This window comes from Erpetoichthys calabaricus, chromosome 10 (assembly GCF_900747795.2).
Source record: "Erpetoichthys calabaricus chromosome 10, fErpCal1.3, whole genome shotgun sequence".
Lineage (NCBI taxonomy): Eukaryota > Metazoa > Chordata > Cladistia > Polypteriformes > Polypteridae > Erpetoichthys > Erpetoichthys calabaricus.
The window spans coordinates 19,949,661-19,970,474 of NC_041403.2; the positions used below are offsets into that span (position 1 = coordinate 19,949,661).

The window sequence follows — 20,814 nt, forward strand, 5'->3', positions numbered from 1 at the left end:
GCATCATCAGAAATGGTCATCTTGGCAATATTCTGTGGACCCTGTGGAAAAATGTAATAATATACAGTCGATCAGCAGCAGCAGAGCCTACCTTGTGCAGGTCCCCAGAGAAATACGCAAAGGCCAGTGTTGGAAGAAGCATAAAAAGGGCATTGTAATACAGCAGACCATACTTTCCCAGCTCCTGTACATTAAAAAAAAAAAAAAAAAAAAAAAAAATAAGTATAAATAAGTGTAAGAGAAAGCCAAACATGTTTAATCTTTTTGTTTGGTTAAGGTTTAATCACAAGAAGCTATAGTTAAGCATATTTTTTACGATGCAGCCCAGGTTTGTCACTTACTATTCTTTCACAAATCCCTACTGTAACATCCTTGTTCCACTTCTCACCCTGATATGAGCCACCAATAATGTCAATTCACATTCTATTAGTTATAACAGCAGACCCAGCAGCACAATTATTTTTACAAGAATGTATTGAATATGCCAATAATCTACCTACTGCACAATTAGCATCCTAAAATACAAAAAAAAAAATGTTCAAAATACTCCCATATGTCCCACACAGAATTGCATTAAGTATACAAAAAAAAGCAATATGAATAGCACACGTGCTTGCAGCAATTCATAAAACTTATCAATTCTCTAAAATGGCCTGTTATCTAATAATGGCCTAATAGTCATCTGTTGACAACAAAAAGAAATTAAAGGTCATTCAAAAGTGGCCATTTTATTTGAAACATTTACCCAGCAGCAAGTTAAAACACCATTGCTCATCAGTACAAGGCAAGAAGAGATCAAATACAGCACAAAGATACCAAGCCATGTTGTCTTCCAAAATATTTGGAAATGATCAAGTGGTTAATCTTTACTCTAAAGGGCTTGCACCACCTTCCCTAAAACTATGATGACCCTTTCCAATCACCTTTTTAAATGATTATACTGTAGACTACTCTCTTAAGAACTGTAATTCATGTTTTCTGGAGCTTCTTTAAAAGGTCAAAGTTGCTTGCAAAATTGCAATTTGTACTGCAGATCGTCTCTGTACTTTCAAATTCTCTTAATTTATAAATAATTCATTATGTTAACTTGTGGTGCAAACTATGATGACTGATAGGTGCAAATTATTGAGGTATTGTATTGCATTGCATTACTCATTTGGGTCTTTTAAATATTCTTTTAGATTTTCAAATAAATGACAGAATACAATTTTTATGAATAACCTTAATAAACATTACATCCCATTTTAATAAATCTTTTTCTATGTAAGTGAGCAGAGTGAGACTTTGGGTGCAATAAAATGGTTTCATCTTTCTCCTCATAAGCAAACACACAGAATTCATGAGTTATGTTATGTACTGCACATATGCACCATGTCCAAATATAACTTTTGATTTTATATATGTTATTAATCTCCAAGGGGTTAAAAACATCTAACCAGATGTTACTACACCACGTTACAGCGTCCTGTGCGACAGGGACAGTACTGATAGCAAAGCAACAGGCTTTGAAAGTTGTGAAGAATCTGTAAGCAGCATAATATTCCACTATTGCACTGCATTATCTATACCTTGATGTTTAATATAGCCAAGTCTATTTTGCAATAGAGATACTTCTTTATATAAAATTTTTGCACAGGCTACATTATATACTGTAATCCTCCACCAGTACATTTATTTTAAAAGAAACATCAGTGCATGAATAGCGGTTGCAGTATCAGATAAATTGGTAAAATTGTACAGTTTGTTTTTACTTAACATTAGCACAAAAATATGAAACTAGAAAAAAACATAAATGTCATGCTTTTCTAAATAAACATAAAATACAAAAAATAATCCCTAAATGTAACAAACAATGAGGAAACAGTTATGCGTCTACAATGGTAGAAAGTGCTTCACAGATTGGTATGTGCATTTCTTAAACTTCAGTTTATTGGTCTGGTGTGTGGGTTGTTGCCATACACTGGATGCCGTACAGATGGTTATTTTCAGTGACTGCAGTGTCTGCACGGTGCAATTGTGTAACACAGGCCCACAAGAAAGCTGGTGTGCAATTTCTCTGCACTTTTACTTCCACGGAAAAGGAAGTTTGGTGATGGCTTAAAAAATTCATGAATCAAGTTCAGATTTTGATTCTACAATGTTCAAAACGTCCGGAAAAGTGGATTTTGGTATGCCGTCTGTACTGTATGTGTCTGTGAAAACCACTGTGCAACAATGATTTCTGAAAAAGTTGACCTCTCTTTTTCAAATAAGTTGCATTGTGTTTTGTCATTTTACAAACTCCAGGCCTATTGTTTCTGGCCCTGTGCTTATCGCTATATCCTTCAAAAATGGTCTGACCTATGTCCAGCAATAATTGCTGCAGAAACTGTTTTATTTCACCGGGATTGTTGCAGTCTGATCCATATATTCACAGGTCCAGGCCTACGTTTGAGATTCATAATTTAAATATGCACATACACACCAAGAGCACACACACTCACAGAAATATATAAGTCAAGATAGCGGACACTTTGTTATCCCTACAAGAGCACATGCTGGACGATGAAGAAAAAGAAATGATTGAATAAACATACACACACACGCCTCAGTAGATGTATAAAGATCGATGTGCAGGGAGACATTAAACCACCATTGTTTGGACTGGTCTGTCTGTGCAGCTTATTTACTTCATTTGACCCAATGTGTTTAGTTTCAGATTAAATATTGCTTAAGTTGTCTTCACTCCATTTCTTGTTCATGTTACTCCACATGTGGGCGGCACGGTGGCGCAGTGGTAGCGCTGCTGCCTCGCAGTTAGGAGACCCGGGTTCGCTTCCCGGGTCCTCCCTGCGTGGAGTTTGCATGTTCTCCCTGTGTCTGCGTGGGTTTCCTCCCACAGTCCAAAGACATGCAGGTTAGGTGGATTGGTGATTCTAAATTGGCCCTAGTGTGTGCTTGGTGTGTGGGTGTGTTTGTGTGTGTCCTGCGGTGGGTTGGCACCCTGCCCAGGATTGGTTCCCTGCCTTGTGCCCTGTGTTGGCTGGGATTGGCTCCAGCAGACCCCCGTGACCCTGTGTTCGGATTCAGCGGGTTGGAAAATGGATGGATGGATGGGTTACTCCGCATAATAAGTAACTTGATGTACATGGTTGTATATCATTGTGCAGTACAATTGACTGTATTATATTGCAGTATCAATGAAGAGAAATTTCCATGGTAATAGTGTATGAACCATTCTGTACAGAGTGCTTTAGTTACAGTATGGATTGATCTGTACAGCATTTTATTTTTTTATTTTTTTTATTTCCAGCTAAATGTTGCAATACACATTCAGGGTAGCCAAATCCTCTTTAATAAAATCCCTGTGTGCGTCCATGTGTCCGTGTGTGTGTGTCTTCTGGTGAAGTGTGCATGCGCGGGGCACGGTGCGATGCTTTAAAGCAGATGCTTCAAAGGCCGCCTGACACGTCACACAAGACAGAGAGGGCAGGACCTATAAAATATCGCGTGGCCGATCCAATCGGATTTCGGTAAATGAGGTAAGACCTAAAACATAACGCACGAAAAATCCAATCGGGTACTGACATGCGGAGACCAGCTTCCCCAAAGAGGTGGGATTAGTGTTTATTGTTCACTCTGAGGATGTCAGATTTGCGATTAACAAACTTGGCCCGGTAAAGTGTTTTCCTAAATATACGAATTTTCATGATATTACAATAGGATGACTATTAAAAGTAGATTTATTTTTGTGCACATAAAATCTGTTGCTGGGGAGACGCCATACATACAATAATCAGCTGCATGCCAGCACAGATTAAAATACTTGCTGGAGAGATGTATTACTGTGAGAGAAAATTAAAGGCACACAATACAGTCACGCATATTACAGCCACATACAAGCCAGTATTGCTGTAACAGAAAATAGACGGTCCTTTGCCATTTAATATAGACTGTTCCTACTAATGTTTATGCACTACTATTCTAGCGCCCGTTACTGTAACGGGCTTAATGTCTAGTTAAATAATAAAATGCTCAGTCATATAAGTGAAAAGAATCCAGTGTCTTTGTAAGTGACAGCTGATTAAGTATTGAGACAAACTGTCTCATCATTTGCTAAGCAAGATGCCCCAATCTTCTTTATATAAACTTTAATAATATTATGCTGTGTGTGCAATAATACCTTCAAAAAAAAAAAAACCTTAAACGTACTACAGCTTCCGCAACACACAAAAAGGATGGGAAGTTTGAACCAATTTTCTTATACAAAGACCAAAGAAAGTACTCAACTTTTACAGCCACCTCACCTTTCCAGGCCTACACTGATATACAGTAGCAGAATAACTAATTTCAAAGTACAAAACGCATACATGCAGCCCTCCAGTTACCAAGCCCTGTTCTTACTGGTGTTCATTTCCCAATTTTACAAGCAAAATAGAACTTGCACTGAAATAAAATGAGAGCGAAGCAACATTACTATATATTAAATTGTGAAACACAAATAGTTTCAAAGAGGGGTGTGCGCAGCATGTCGACCTTAATTCTGCAGTTTTTGATAATATCACAGTACCTCAGAGTTGGAAAAGAGCTAATGATGGCACAAAAGCCACCACTGACGGCTGATCTTTAAGCACAGAGAGGCAGTCTTTGCTGGAGAATCACTAACGGTTTCACCTCCCCCTCCCGGCAACGGTACTGCATGAGGTGACACACCCTCGACACGTACGTAGTGTGCTGGGAATTACAGCCAGTTACCAATCAAACTGCTTACCTGAGGTTACTGTGTGCGCTGCTGGTTACAGTCAGCAACACATGAGCATGAAAGTACAAAATGATTGAAGGTGGAAAATTGGGGGGGTCAGTTTCTGTGCTCATTCATATCTATGAAAATGCTAAAAACCCAACACCTGCCTGAGTTATTAAAATAATTTGTGAATTGAGAATACCTAAGCATAAGCATCCCTTTTAGTTAGAATTTAACAAAGGTATCTAATCGCTAATCACAAGTGTGGACTGTGCACATTCTCCCTCAGATACTATGGTATATAAGAAGAAAACCAAAAGCCAAGTATTTCTTGGTAACTTTAAACTAGCCTGGTGTGAGAGAGAGTGCTTTATGATGGATTGGCGCCCCACCAGGGGTAATTCCTGTCTTGCGTCTCATGTGACTTTGAATATAAATTGTGAGTTTCTGTCCTGCTAGTGTGGCAGATCTTCCCCCAGGATTTCTCACAATATTGATATGTCAATAGCATTATACTACCATTATCAAGCTTCACAAGAGAAATAGTTTTTATAGGGTTATATAAAATGCTCCACTTGTATCAACCACCACACTTAACGGACCACAATCAGTTTCTTTAACTTGGTGTAGGTCTCACATTATATCATATATGTTCTGATAAACCATATTCTCACACTCCCAAGTCAATGGCACTGGTCTTGCCAATTTGAAGGCCATCCAATACAACCAACTTTCCAAAAAAGATGCATTGATAGAGCTTATCTTTGATTGGTTTTCTGTTCAGGAGAGATTTAGTTCACTTCAAATGAGTAAAAGCCAACACAAATTGACCCATCCTTATGTATTTCATTGCCATACCCCACCTTTTTTTTTTTTTTTTTTTTTTTTTTTTTTATAAAACACATTCCCTTTAAAAAAAAAACAAAAAAAAAAACTTAAGTTTTATAAGATTGAAATCTAAGTAATCAAAGCAGACCTCAGGGTTAATGTTTGCAGTGCACCATGTAATCCATGTGTCTCTGTTATATGCAGTTTGGTATGGAATTCGTAAAAAGCAGTGTTAATATTTGTGATTTGCCAACTGTTGAAATGACAAATGCAATGCATTTTATTACTATTCTGATTTGGATTAGGGCGGCACGGTGGCGCAGTGGTAGCACTGCTGCCTTGCAGTAAGGAGACCTGGGTTTGCTTCCCGGGTTCTCCCTGTATGGAGTTTGCATCTTCTCCCCGTGTCTGCGTGGATTTCCTCCGGGAGCTCCGGTTTCCTCCCACAGTCCAAAGACATGCAGGTTAGGTGCATTGGCGATCCTAAATTGTCCCTAGTGTGTGCTTGGTGTGTCCTGTGGTGGGCTGGTGCCCTGCCTTCCGCCCTGTGTTGGCTGGGATTGGCTCAAGCAGACCCCCCGTGACCCTGTAGTTAGGATATAGCGGGTTGGATAATGGATGGATGGATGATTTGGATTAAGCAGGTTTGAGGAAGAATGTGTATGTGTAGATACAAACTCACACGTAAAGGATACCAGTTAAAAAAATGCTTTACTCAAAAAAGGGTTTGGTCTATAATGTCATTGGGTTGTGCAGTATGCAGTTTGGCAAGAGCGTGTTATGAAGGATGTAAAACTGAACAGTGGTATTTGTTCAGTTCTTTATTTTGGCTTTCCTTATTCTCGCTGTTTCATATTCCAGGACTGTTGAATTTAGCGAGTAAAGGGGCTTGTGGTTGGTTTTCTTGTTACTCCACTCACACAAAATTAAAAATATCTTCAAATCCTGCTTTGCAACAAGTTTTGATTGACCCCTGCCAACTGCTACTAACCTTACCTGACTGAAGATTTGCAACATCACAATGATGTGGTTGTCAGCAACAAAATGAGTTCTAAAAAATACAGAAATAAAATGAAGATGCAAAATGTACAATGTAGTTTTTTGTAAATATCGTTCTGTCTTGTGAAGTGTGTATGATTTTATTACAAGCACTCCCATAGTCTACATCAGTGTTTCCCAACCTCAGTTCTGGGGGCACGCTGTGGCTGCAGGTTTTTGTTCCAACCATTTTCTGCTAATTAATTAATTAATTAATTAATCAAGGACTTTGTTAAATGGTGCGACTCAAACCACCTACAACTGAACACCAGCATAACCAAGGAGCTGGTGGTGGATTTGAGGAGGACCAGGCCCCTCATGGACCCCGTGATCATCAGAGGTGACTGTGTGCAGAGGGTACAGACCTATAAATAGCTGGGAGTGCAGCTGGATGAGAAATTGGACTGGACTGCCAATAATGATGTTCTGTGCAAGAGAGGACAGAGCCGACTATACTTCCTTAGAAGGCTGGCGTCCTTCAACATCTGCAATAAGATGCTGCAGATGTTCTATCAGACGGTTGTGGCGAGCGCCCTCTTCTACACGATGGTGTGCTGGGGAGGCAGCATAAAGAAGAGGGACGCCTCACGCCTGGACAAACTGGTGAGGAAGGCAGGCTCTATTGTAGGCATGGAGCTGGACAGTTTGACATACGTGGCAGAGCGACGGGCGCTGAGCAGGCTCCTGTCAATCATGGAGAATCCACTGCATCCACTAAACAGGATCATCTCCAGACAGAGGAGCAGCTTCAGCGACAGACTGCTTGTCACCGTCCTGCTCCACTGACAGACTGAGGAGATCGTTCCTCCCCCAAACTATGCGACTCTTCAACTCCACCTCGGGGTTAGGGGTAAACGTTAACATTATACAAACTTACTGTCAGTTATACCTGCAATGTTATCTCTCTTTAATTTAATATTGTTGTTCTTTATCAGTATGCTGCTGCTGGAGTATGGGAATTTCCCCTTGGGATTAATAAAGTATCTATCTATGTTTTTAAATGGACTCCTGTACTAATTAAGTGATGCGTTATTTCCCAAGTTCTGTGCTTTGGGAACAATATAGAAATTAGAAAACTAAGTTTGGTTAAAAAAAAAAAAAAAAAAAAAAATTTTACATAAATAAAAATGTACCAAGCCGTTATATGGGAATAATGTACTTTTTTCTTTTTAAAGATATTTTCCTCTTGATTTTCATTCTACTTTTCCAGGTTTTCTAATTGTTTAATTAATCCATCCATCCATCCATCCATTGTCTCCCGCTTATCCGAGGTCGGGTCGCGGGGGCAGCAGCTTGAGCAGAGATGCCCAGACTTCCCTCTCCCCGGCCACTGATGCTATAGTAGTTGCAGCCTTTGCTTATTCCGTGTTGTTTGCCTGGGTGTCTGCTCTGCTCATTTTTAATTGTCATTAATAAGATACAGCGAAGGGGGAAAAACTGCACAGAGAAAGGGCAAAATAGAATGAAATCAACAAAAGAGAGTTAAGCATTTAAATCTCTAGCAAAAGCAGAAATATTTCTAAATGTCTTATAAATGTAAAAATCATGCTGCTGTGCTTTTCTGAAAGTAGAAAAAAAGAAAAATAATACCAGCTAATTAAATGAGATCAATGCTATCAGGTGTTATCACTGATTAGGAATCTGGTTGGAACAAAAACCTGCAGCCACAGCGTGCCCCCCAGGACAGAGGTTGAGAAACACTGGTCTACATGCACAATTACAGTTATTGAATAGACAGATGTCCAGAAGCACATTTGGGAACATAAACCTTGAAAAGAGAATTCAAAATTCCGCCATTCTAGCAGTTTTAGTTTATACCCGTTGATAACCACTGCCACTCTGTGACCCTGTGGAAAAAAAACATGCTTGTTCTCCTATGCTAACAGTCTGAAGAAATGGGCATTAAAAGTACAACTGCAAAGTACCAGTTGCATCAGTTTAAAAAAGAAATGATAAAAGAATACCGCACTTTAAAATGTGCGGTCGTAATTACAGTGAGGCTCGATTTAGAGATTCTAAGAAACCATAACAAGTTCAGACCCTCTAGTGTTTCCTGGCCACAATGGCCACAGAACAGCTTTGGTCAACTTAGGCAGCTTTCATGTTTTTGTTGCACAACAAGCTGGAGCAGACCGACGGCACATTTACTTTAACGTCTACACAAAGCTTTCTGCATACTGACCACAAGCTCATACCTTTGAGTCTAGTTTCTGTTTTACATATGCTCCGTTTGCAGCTGTCAGCACATCATTGAACAGGATAAAAATGTATCCTTCGAGGTCAAAGGCCAAGTCAGAGCTAATTAAAGAGGGGGAAAAAAAGAAAAAAAAATATAGTGGTCAGGAATTTAAACTGCACCATTTGTTGCCTAATTCACACAATGCTTAAGAAAACAGTGCAAAACAAGACAATTCCAAACAAGCCTCTGTAGGGGTCACAGAGTATAAAGAAAATCTAAATTTAACAAATCATGACAACAAACCGTATTTCCATTAAAATCTGTGGACGGATCCTCAGCCAACTAAGCGACTGATTAAAATAAAAGTGCAATTAACTGCTTCACAACACACACACCAAAAACTAAACTGAGAAGAAATACAATCAGATAGATTAGACAGATTAGATACTTTATTAATCCCAAGGGGACATTCACAATTAAAAGAATAGCTGAGGAACAGGACTGAAAAATCTCCATGGACGAACCTAATGTGCAACCTAGCCATATTTAGATGGGAGGCCATCTAGGAAAAGCTTGAGTTGTTGCTGGAAGAGGTGTTGTTGAGGCCAGCTGGGGGGTACTTACCCTGTGGTCTCAATGTGGATTCCAATGCCCCCAATGCAGTGATGGGGACTCTGTGGTGTAAAAAAATGGTGCTGTCTTTCGGATGAAACATAAAACCAAGGTCTTGACTCTCTGTAATCATACAAGATCCTGATGTCCTTTGTAAAGAGTAGGGTGTATCCCAATGTCCAGGCTAAATTGCCCTCCATGGCCTAGTCATTCTGGCCCCCTAATCACCCCCGTCTCTCTCAACACTTCACCGCCTAATAGCTAATGTGTGGTGAGTGTAATGGCACAAAAATCATCCAGGTGGACGCTACACAGTACAGGTGAGGGGACGTTGGCGCACGCATGTTGCTGCCGCTCCTCCCTGTTAACAACACTTTGTTAAAAATTTGTGTTAAACTTGCACTTTTTGCTCTTCTTTCAATTTCTTTTATTGTACGTAGAGTTCATGGATACAATCAAGTCTAATTGTGTTGATTTTGGATTTCCTTTTATGGACTTTGCCTTGACTGGGTCCACAACCTCAGGGACAACTGAATCTTTCGGTGGTTCATTGGACAAGACTTTCTTTTCATTGCCCAATGCTTGAATTTTTCTCTGCACCTTAGAGATCTAGGAGCTGGGGATATTCAGTCTCCTTCATTACAATGGATATGCTGGATTGCTGTCGTATCCTTCTGTACGTGCTTCGGATGGGCATGACTGAGAAGTGCTCTGATGTATGCAGCCACCTGGCTTACGGCTTTGGGGCCATCACGCCTGTAATACCCAGTGTTATTTGTATGTGGTTGTGTGCTGGAACCTCCGGATTCTGATAACTATCTTTCATTTACATCTTGTTGTATCTCCTACTGTGCTGCTTCTGGATTTTTTGCTGCTTTGCTATCATTGCTCATCTGCGCCACACCACCCCACTCCAACCGTCTCACCTTCTCTGCTGAGCTGCCCGCATTGCTGCTACTATCAGATAAGTATTGCTCTATATTATGCTGAAATATTCTGGTGACAAACTTCTTCATATTAAACAATTTGTTCAGAGCAATGTCGCAAAAGACTTCAGTATTGTGTGGCACCCAAAATATTCCCATCACGGGTAACGTCGTCATCACCACCAGCTTGTGAATGAACAGTTTTCTGGCAGCATTTGCTCAGGAATACTCCGTCCTACTCATGGCTTTGGAAAGAAGAGGGTCAAGTGTGCCAAATTTTCAATATGCTAAAATAACCTCGGGTGGCACGGTGGCGCAGTGGAAGAGGTGCTGCCTCGCAGTAAGGAGACCTGGGTTTGCTTCCCGGGTCCTCCCTGTGTGGAGTTTGCATGTATTCCCCGTGTCTGTGTGGGTTTCCTCCCACAGTCCAAAGACATGCAGGTTAGGTGCATTGGCCATCCTAAATTGTCCCTAGTGTGTGCGTGTCCTGCGGTGGGCTGGCACCCTGCCCAGGGTTTGTTTCCTGCCTTGCGCCCTAAGTTGGCTGGGATAGGCTCCAGCAGACCCCCGTGACCCTGTAGTTAGGATATAGCGAGTTGGATAATGGATGGATGGATAAAATAACCACGAGCTATGGATCTGTGCACAACAAATCCACATCAGCTAATATTGCATTGTTTAACCCAAGGTCTCTTAATGGCAAAGCATTGGTCCTACCAAAATTCATTACTGACTCCAAGCTTTAAGCACCTTGAGAATGGGAAAGTGACTATGTAAAGATTATTAAAATTTACACAAGTTTTTTTTTTTTTTTTACTGACATAGTGGGCAATTTCCAATGAGAGCAGAGCAGTTTTGAGACATTTCTCCAGATACACTGGCCATAAGCTAAAGGCTGATTAGCATGCTACACCAGTAAGAATGAGAAGGCCGTACTGTTTTAGCCATAAACACCATACATAAGGTTCTTAGATCTTTATTTAAAAAAAAAAAAAATTTGCATCTCTACAATTCCCTACCCCCTAACCCCATTCAGTTACCCAGCCCTGGCACAGTAAAAGTGTTAACATACAGTACAATTTCTATTTGTTATTATCACTCCATCTATATAGAAAATAAAAGATATACAAGACATGCCAAACCCAATCAATAGAAGTAGTAATGGAATGCTGGGTGAAAGGTTACCTTTGACAATTTCAGCATCAAAGTAAGCAGGTATGTATAACTTAAGCCACACCCACTTTGAACCTTCCCCAAGCCCTTTGACATATATTGATCCATATTAACGGGTCAGGTTAGGTTGGGGAGCAAGCATGCATTGGTACAGAGCATTGCCACACCTTGTGCCTTGAGCATGGGAAAGGCGCTATATAAATAAAATGTATCATTATTATTTACCACACAACAAAACAGCTCGACATCCTGGTTGGCAACCCCTCAGGCACACACGCAGCCCAGCCCAGTCCACCCCAACCCCCACCACTCCCTGAGGAAATAACCGTCAAACCATGGGTGTCCCCCTGGCTTGGTCCAGCCGCTCCGGTCCTCAACAATGAGGATCCTGTGAGCCAGATCACCCTCGGGGAAATGCGCCACATGGCTGCAGTGCTGTAACTGATCCCTCACAATGCAGGTAATGTGCCTCATTTGGACCCTGCCCAACACCCAGTCCATGAAACATTGAACAGAGTTAGGACTAAGAACACACACTCAGAGTACCAGTGTACAGGCCGCCCATTATATCCAGCAACTCGGCGGGGTGGGGTGGAGAAGTCCGTGAAGTCTCAGGATGTCCCACAGGGCAGCTCGAACACCTGAGTTGAGCACTTCATGAAAATTGACAAAGGCTGCAAAGAAACTTTGCCGATATTAGCGACCACTGATTTTAAACATAACTCCTTTTTTCCCCCCTCCCTTGTCACACTGATCTACTTCAACTAGAAATATCAAATCATCTGCGTTTCTGTATCTGGAGAAAAAAAAAAGATTATTAAACTGCCTGTCTGTTTAAAAGCAGCCTTTTAGGAGAAATTGCCAACTGTTCAGTTTTTAATTTTGTCAAATACAAAAATATGCTTCTCCATGAACAAAACAATTAATCCAAATTAAATGAAAAAATGATTTAAATTAACATAATACATGAAGTGTTAACTATTTTAACATGCACTGTATGGGGGAATTGCACAGTTAGGGAAAATCCAGGTAGGATTTTCATTAACTGGTTCATGAAGTCATATTTTGTACAGTACTAAACCAAAGTTCATTTGTCTGCTGCTTGACACAAGTACTGCGTCATCCATCATTCACTTCGCTTCCTGTGTCCTCCCTGCATGGAGTTTCCATGTTCTCCCCGTGTCTGCGTGGGTTTCCTCCCACAGTCCAAAGACATGCAGGTTAGGTGGATTGGCGATTCTAAATTGGCCCTAGTGTGTGCTTGGTGTGTGGGTGTGTTTGTGTGTCCCCTGCAGTGGGTTGGCGCCCTGTCCAGGATTGGTTCCTGCCTTGTGCCCTGTGTTGGCTGGGATTGGCTCCAGCAAACCCCCGTGACCCTGTGTTCGGATTCAGCGGGTTGGAAAATGGATGGAGTATAACACAAATGAAGACAACACGCACATATTAATTCATTTCAGAGAGCAGGCAGTAAATGCAAGCATACCATGATAGCACATAACGTTCACTATTTTATATGAATCCCAAAACCTTGATCTGCCACTTACTTACCTAGCAGCTACAAAAGCTCCAAGTATCATGGCGAATACAGTCAACTGGACTGGTCTAGAGAATTTTTTTCTGCAGAAAACAAAAAAAGAACACACTGATGTTAATTGTAACCTTTCTGATGTCTCTCAGCATGTGTGACAGGATGTATAAACAAGACCTCGCTCACTAAGACTGGGCACCAGTATTAAATTTCACATTAAAGACAAGTAAAGTGGTTTAACGCTTACTTTAACAAGAGGCTCTCAGCAAACATTGTAAACAAAATGGAGAATCGTCGCAGGACTGTGAACATTGGTAAGCTGTAGGGGGAAAAAAAAAAAAAAAAAGGATACATAAAATTGACTCTGCTGGACAATGAAATAATCTGAAAAAGGCTCTGCTTTTACTCACAATTATACTGATAGGCAAAGGACTAAGTTATCATTACTTGACCACTAGAAGTTCTAAAACATATGGAATTTCAGCATTTCATCCGTAAGCAATGGGGTGCAGCAATTAGAGAAATTGTGGAGGTCCGGAAGAGCACTGTGAATAAAGACAGCTGTGTTCCGTTCTCACAAACAAAAGAGAAAAACCTGGCGTAAAAATTCAAGCATAGCTTGATGCTCACTGGATGCCGCAGTGCTCTTAAGCCTGTTTCACACCAGGACTCCGACTCAAATGTTAACTAATTGACTAATAAATCATGCAGAATGTTGTGTGCTGCGAACAGCACTGTCTCAGGAAGGAAGAGGGGGGTAACACTTGAGTAATAGATGCTTTTGTGCAGTACCTAAACTAATTTACTCTTGCGTAATGTGGCCGTAACAAAAGGATTCTTTTGGTCTTAATAATCTTTAACAAGCATTTATAAACTGCTTATTGATCTCTATTCAGTGTGGTATACTAAGAGCCTGTGATACGCTGGTAACATTACTTATGAATTTGGAGAATTCATACATCTTATGCTGAAATATGTCCATTCAAAAAAAAATAAAAAATAAATAAATTATATTATTTATATATATATTATATATACACACACACACACACACACACACACACACGTACGTACTAGTGGGTTCATTTCGTTCGCCCACCCCCGGGTTTGGTTTACCGGATAAACAAACAATTTAAAGAGATTATTTTCATGGGAACTGTTACATATGCATTATTTTCACTTTTGCTTTAAAACTTTTGTAAAAACAATATTTGTCCTTCATCTCCGGCCTCAGGCGTGGTTAAATCGCTTTCTTGCGAGGCATATAACAGTGCTCGTGGTGGGGATCTTGGTGGGGTGGGCGTGGGTGGCGGCTGAACGTACGCTAAGGAGATGCGCTCGGATTAGCTGTTTTTGGAAAAAAAAAAGTGTTTAACTTTTGCTGCTGAGCTGCATGTTCTGCTTGTCGCGCTTTTCGTCGTTCATTTAAAAGCTGCTGTCCTTTTGCCACTTTGAGTTTCTGCCGCTCACATTGTGAATTGGCTTGAACACACGCTAAGGAGATGAGCTCGGATCATCTGCTGGCTTGCTGATGCTGGCGAGCTGCGTGTTCTGCTTGTCGTTGTTTTAAGAGCTGGGAGCACATAAAGTGTGTCTGCCAAAAGCATTCCAACAACTGCTAGGTTAGATGTCCGTGAACTTGTTTTAAATTGTAAGTATGGAGTGACATGTAAAAGTCACCGTCTCATGGGTTTTGCTTCCTAAGGTTGTAATGTCTAGTCTCGCGTGACATCAAAGTCTCTCTCCGAGATGATCAGGTCTCGTTTGCTTCACCCCAAAACCCACACACCCCACCCAGAGGCGTGCTACACTCCTGCCACTTCACGTCGCTCCCGTTGTGAAGGGGTGGGGTGGGGGGAGCTGATCGCACGCTAAGCAGATGCGGACGGATCAGCTGCTGGCTTTGTTCTCCTGCTGCCGAGGTGTGCGTTCTGCTTGTCGTGCTGCGCGTCGATCATTTAAAAGCCTGTACAGCAGCTGTCCTTCTGTCTCACTGCCTTGTCTCGCATGACATCAAATTGTCTTCCGAGAAGATCACGTCTCGTCTCCCTGGTCTTTCTGCTAAGATTTTTTTTTTTTTTTTTAATAATAGAGAGATAAACCACTTCTGACTGTTTTAATGTTGTTATTTTAGTAGGGCATATTGCACAAATTAATTACCTCTTTATCGATGCTTTGTGAATATTATTGAGACCAAAAGAAGCCTTGTAAAGGTCTTGTTACATAAGAATAAATGAGTAAGAGATGCATTTTTGTAGCAGCTAAACTAAAGTCTTACCAAGGAGGGTCACCTCAGGTTTACAAAAAGCTCCACCTGGATACACCGATTACCAATCGTTTTTCTGGGGCCAGCTAGTGTAGGGCACAAGACAAGAACGAACCATGGACAGGGTGAATGCCCCAAACACCCTAGGCCCAATTTAGCACTTACTGATTCACCTAACTTGTATGGACAGTGAGAGGAAACCTACAGTGACATGGGGAGAACATACAAACTCCACAAAGAGAGGTTCGTGATGGGAACCCTGATCTCCAGACTGTGAGGTGGCAGCAGCACTACCACTGCCCCATCACACCCTAAGGTTAACATGACCTTTCAATACTTCACACCTAAAATCAAATTCTACTTACATTTTAAAGCAACATCACTGCACCTCTTTAACAAGGATGTAATCTAGAACAGCCCATAAAATCAGCAGTCACTTTAATGTTTTAGGGGGCAACTGACTGAAGATTTCATTTCTGCTCCTAGTCAAAAGGAACATTTTGCCCCAGCATATGGAAGAATTGCACAGACTGGCATAAGGTCTAGTTATACACCACACTAAATGCCCAATGAACATGGCCAAGTTCTTCAAATGCCCAGTGGCATCAATTCCATATCAGCCTCACAAGATTCATCCCAAAAACTTGAACCAAACAGGAATGTTAAAAGAACAAACATCCCAGATCTTCTGAGGTATACATCTACTTTTAACTTGAAGAGTGGTGTGTAACAGCCATTGTGCATTACCTGCTGTAATGAAGTCTTTCAAATTTTAAAAGGTATTTGGAAACAAAACATATTACTTACAGAAGTGAACCACTCAAAAAAATGAAAACCGTGAGGTCTCACAAAAAAAATTCTACTGGATGTTGTACAACAAGCCAGCAGGCACTATGGGCATCGTCTCGCTGCAATTCAAACTGCAAAATTTAAGAAAGCGCACACAATTGCAGAACAGCCCATCTTGCCTTGTTGTGCAATACACATGTGAACCAAACATCCAGATGAGCCACCAACAGCAAACTAAAAACATAATCCCCTCTACACTCTCTTCACTTACTTTATGGATAACTACCATGCATACCTCATATGCATTACTAATAAAGGGTCACCACCGAACAAAGAGAAATAAACCTGGGTCCCAACGCTAAAAAGGATGACGACCACTGATTTGGAAGTCACAACGCTGTCATATAGCATTCTACTGATCTGCTAATATCTACTATTCAGGGACTGGATATAGAGGTGATGCACTCCTACAAATGCTTAGGGGTCCACATCAATGACAGGTTGGACTGGTCTTGGAACACAGAGCAACCATATAAGAAAGGGCAGAGCTGGCTCTTTTTCCTTAGGAGATTGCGTTCCTTTAATGTGGGAAGTGACATCCTACACATCTGCTAGAACTCAGTGATGGTCAGTGTGGTGTGCGGGGCTGGAGACACCACTTCAAGATGGCCACCAAATCAATAAACTAAATAAAAGGGCAGTCTTGGTTACGAGACACACTCGTAGGTTGTAGCAAAGGAGAGAATGAAAACAAATCCGAGTGCCATTATGATCAATGCTGCACATCCTCTCTGTGACACACCAACACTAAAGACTTTTAGCCAACGAATTACTCAGCAGAAGTGTGTCAAGCAACGAAATTCGAGGGTCCTTCACACCCATGGCAACATGCCTGTATAATGCCTCACTGTGACTGTCAGTTCAGAAATTTCTTTTTAGTCATCCAGGTGTTTTGAGACAACAGATAAATATTTAGGCTTGCTTATATATATATATATATATATATATATATATATATATATATATATATAGATATATAGATATATAGATAGATAGATAGATAGATAGATAGATAGATAGATAGATAGATAGATAGATAGAGAGACAGAGAGAGAATCCTAAGCTTAAAAGTGCAAAGATTTTATGTGATGTTTTTATGTCACATTTTTTGTCATGCTTTAAATCGGGCTTAATTTAAAACATATTTATATATAATATATATTAATTATATTATATACACAGTATATATTATATGTATCATTCTTTTCAGAATTTATCGAACTTTAATGTGATGTTGTTAGATTTTCAGATTCTTATTCTGTTTTTAAAATTATAAACTAAAAAATATTAAGAACTCACTTCCCGTGAGACGAGAGTTTGTGCCACTACACCCGGGGCCGGAAATAAAAGACAAAGAGTAGGACAGCTGTTGTACAGGCTTTTAAATGTTTGAAGTGCATGTGTGTTTGTGTGTGTGTGTGTATATATATATATTGTGACAGATTGGGGGCGATATAGCTCCCTTGAACCCTCGGGCACCACGCCAGACACCAGATAAAATCCAAAATATTGAATTTATTATTAATAAACAGTGCACAAAGCACCCAACTCTCCACAATACTCATATAAATCAATAACAATACTACAATAAACAATCCTCCACTCTCCCAGACGCATTGCCACCGTTCCACCCAGCTCAGCTCGTCTGTCTGGGATTTCCCACAGTCCTTTATAGTCCTCAACCCGGAAGTGCTTCTGAGCCCTCAGTCCATGTGATTATCCAGCACTTCCAGGTCAGGTAAAAACTTCTTTTTTCTTCAGCCCGGAAGTATATCATTTCTTCCGTTCCCATGACTTGGAAATACTTCCGGGCTATACGGAAAATATAAATCCCTGGGCCTCCCTGCAGCGACTCCTGGCATAGTATCCAGCAGGGCTGTGAAGAAAAACTCCAATGTCCATGAGGCCCTGCTGGAATTGGGGGCACCTCCATGTTGCAGGGAGGGCTCCATCTGGTGGCCTGGGGGTATTGGCCAGGATGAACGGGCAGCCATATCCCACTATATATATATATATATTATATATTATATATATATATATATATAATATATATATATACATATATATATATATATACTGTATATATATTGTCTTTAGCAGGCATTAATTTAGTTGGACACAACTCTTAATTTCAACAGTAGCTACAGAAAATGGGGAGAACTCAACACAGAGGTCACCCTCACAAAATTTCAATACCGATTTGATTAACTTAAGATAATAAAGAAAACAGACCATAACGCCACTGTCTCACATACTTTAGTCTTTTTGTGCCAAACAGTCCAGTTATTTGGTTCCCCACATAAAGGAGAGGTAGAGGAAAAGTCTGAAAAACATAAATATGCATAGAACGTTTTATTTTTCTCACACAACATGTATAGCACAAAAAAACAGGCAAATTAAAATACCATGCACAGAAAAACAAGTTTTTCTATTGTTGTTTTACCTAAATATCATTCATTTTCAGAACCCATTCAGCGTAGTCATTTTTTAAATTTCTGACAGGGGTGCATCAGCATTATCTGTGGCAATGTGGCGAAACCACATAGACGCAAGGTTTAAATTCCCTCAACATGACCCAAATCAACATAAGCCACCAAACTATAAAATTGATAAGTGATTGATTACGGATACAAGAATCATTCAAGACGTGTGAAATTACAGTAGACAGCCATTCAGGCATAAATCAATGTAGACATGCAATCTTTGTGCAACTTCAGTGCTGTATTAAGTGTTTTGAAAGAGTACAAGGCATTTATTCAATGCTGAAATTACATTTTAATCATTATTAGTGAAGAGTCCTGAAGGAGGTTCAGCCAGGGTCATACAATGATGTTTATGGCACTTAGACTACATTCCACACATTCCCTGTGAAAAAGACACATTTCCAGAGTTAGAAACCAGCGCCCTACAGCCAAATAACTCAAAAGATCACCATAACTAAGTGACCTCAGATATAAAAGTTTAAAAGGTAACATTTGACGAGTCGCTCCATCTTGTCTCAAATACCTTAAGCAATCGTATAAATGCTGATTAAAGACTCACAGGAAGGCAGGTCTGTCCCCTCCTCTACTTGATTTTTGTTATAAACTGTAGGAGTGAAAATAATTACCCTATAAACCTATATGAAGAGGTGTCTGCTATACTTGTGAAAATTATTAATAATATACAGGGGGTTAAAGCAAGAAAAATAATAATAGAGTAGTGTTACAGAAGAGTGTTGCCAGCAGCCATACCACATGCACTTCAGTTGGATGACAGGTTCTGAAGCTCAGCATGTTTGGGCCAGGCCAGTACTTGGATGGGAGACCATCTAGAAAAGCTTGGGATGTTGCTGGAAGAGGTGTTTCTGAGGCCAGCAGGGGGGCACTTATCCTGTGATCTGATTATGGATCCCAATGTCCTTAATGCAGTGACGAGCACAGTGAGCGGTGAAAATGGCACCATCCTTCAGATGAGACGTACAAATCGAGGTTCTGACTCTGTGTGGTCATAAAAGATCCCTGAGCATCCTTTGTAAAGAGCAGGGTGTATCCCAAGGTCCAAGATAAATTGTCCTCCATGGCCTAGTCATTCTGGCCCCCTTAATAATCCTCTCATCACTTCACCACCTAATAGCTCAAAATGTTTGCCGTTGCATCATCCAGGTGGATACTACCCATTAATGGTGGTTGAAGTAACTCCCCACTCACTACGAAAAGTGCTACACAAATGTAAAGAATTATTAAAAATTACAATAACTAAAAACATGAAAATGAAATATGTGAATTGCTTACACTGCTCTTTTAAAGTGCCAAACACATTTTAACGAACACATCCAGTAAACTTATGTCAATTACTTCCTTTTGCTATGACACATATTTAACTAGTGGAAAAACTAAAATGAAAAAGAAAACAAATATTTTCCTGATAAACAAATAATGAACAACTTTAAAGTACTCCCCTTTATCTTCACAGCTACGAAAAAAACAACTGGGCATGTCACAAATGACGTGCAACACTGATTGCTGGCAGAATGAGAATAATTAAATTAGTAAAAACACACGCAAAATAAACTTTTAAGCCCATAAACAAGTGAAGTACACACTCTATTATCTCCTCATTCTTTTAAAATGATTAAAAAAAATCCTATAGCTGGTCTAAACACACTGGAATAGCAGGCGCCCCAATGGTCCTCGCCAGACCCAAAGGGTCCTCTCACCAAACCTCCACAAAATCAGTTACAAATAAAATGTAATTTTTGCAAACAGAAAATAAAATATTGTGCATTTTCAACAGTACAGAGTAACGGAGATTGTGAAAGAGAGGTGGAAAAGAACGTGCAGACAGGGTGCAGTGGGTGGAGAAGAGTGTCAGGAGTGATTTGTGACAGACAGGTATCAGCAAGAGTGAAAGGGAAGGTCTACAGGACGGTAGTGAGACCAGCTGTGTTATATGGGTTGGAGATGATGGCACTGAAAGCAGGAGACAGAGCTGGAGGTGGTGGAGTTAAAGATGCAAAGATTTGCTTTGGGTGTAAACGAGGATGCACAGGATTAGAAATGAGGACATTAGAGGGTCAGCTCAAGTTGGACGGTTGGGGGACAAAGTCAGAGAGGCGAGATTGCATTGGTTTGGACATGCAAAGAGGAGAGATGAGGGGTATATTGGGAGAAGGATGCCAAGGATAGAGCTGCCAGGGAAGAGGAAAAGAGG

General features: G+C 40.4%; 1 protein-coding gene across 1 annotated transcript in view; it reads right to left on the reverse strand.

Moving 5' to 3' along the window:
• slc35d1a (solute carrier family 35 member D1a) overlaps nucleotides 1-20,814 on the reverse strand; it is a 77,461-nt gene that overhangs the window by 26,427 nt on the left and 30,220 nt on the right. The window contains exons 4-8 of the mRNA XM_028810983.2: nucleotides 18,378-18,445; nucleotides 13,255-13,326; nucleotides 13,028-13,096; nucleotides 8,785-8,887; nucleotides 92-184 (exon numbers count right to left, since the gene is read on the reverse strand). Of these exons, the coding sequence (XP_028666816.1) occupies nucleotides 92-184; nucleotides 8,785-8,887; nucleotides 13,028-13,096; nucleotides 13,255-13,326; nucleotides 18,378-18,445 (405 nt within the window). The remainder of the gene's footprint in view (nucleotides 1-91; nucleotides 185-8,784; nucleotides 8,888-13,027; nucleotides 13,097-13,254; nucleotides 13,327-18,377; nucleotides 18,446-20,814) is intronic.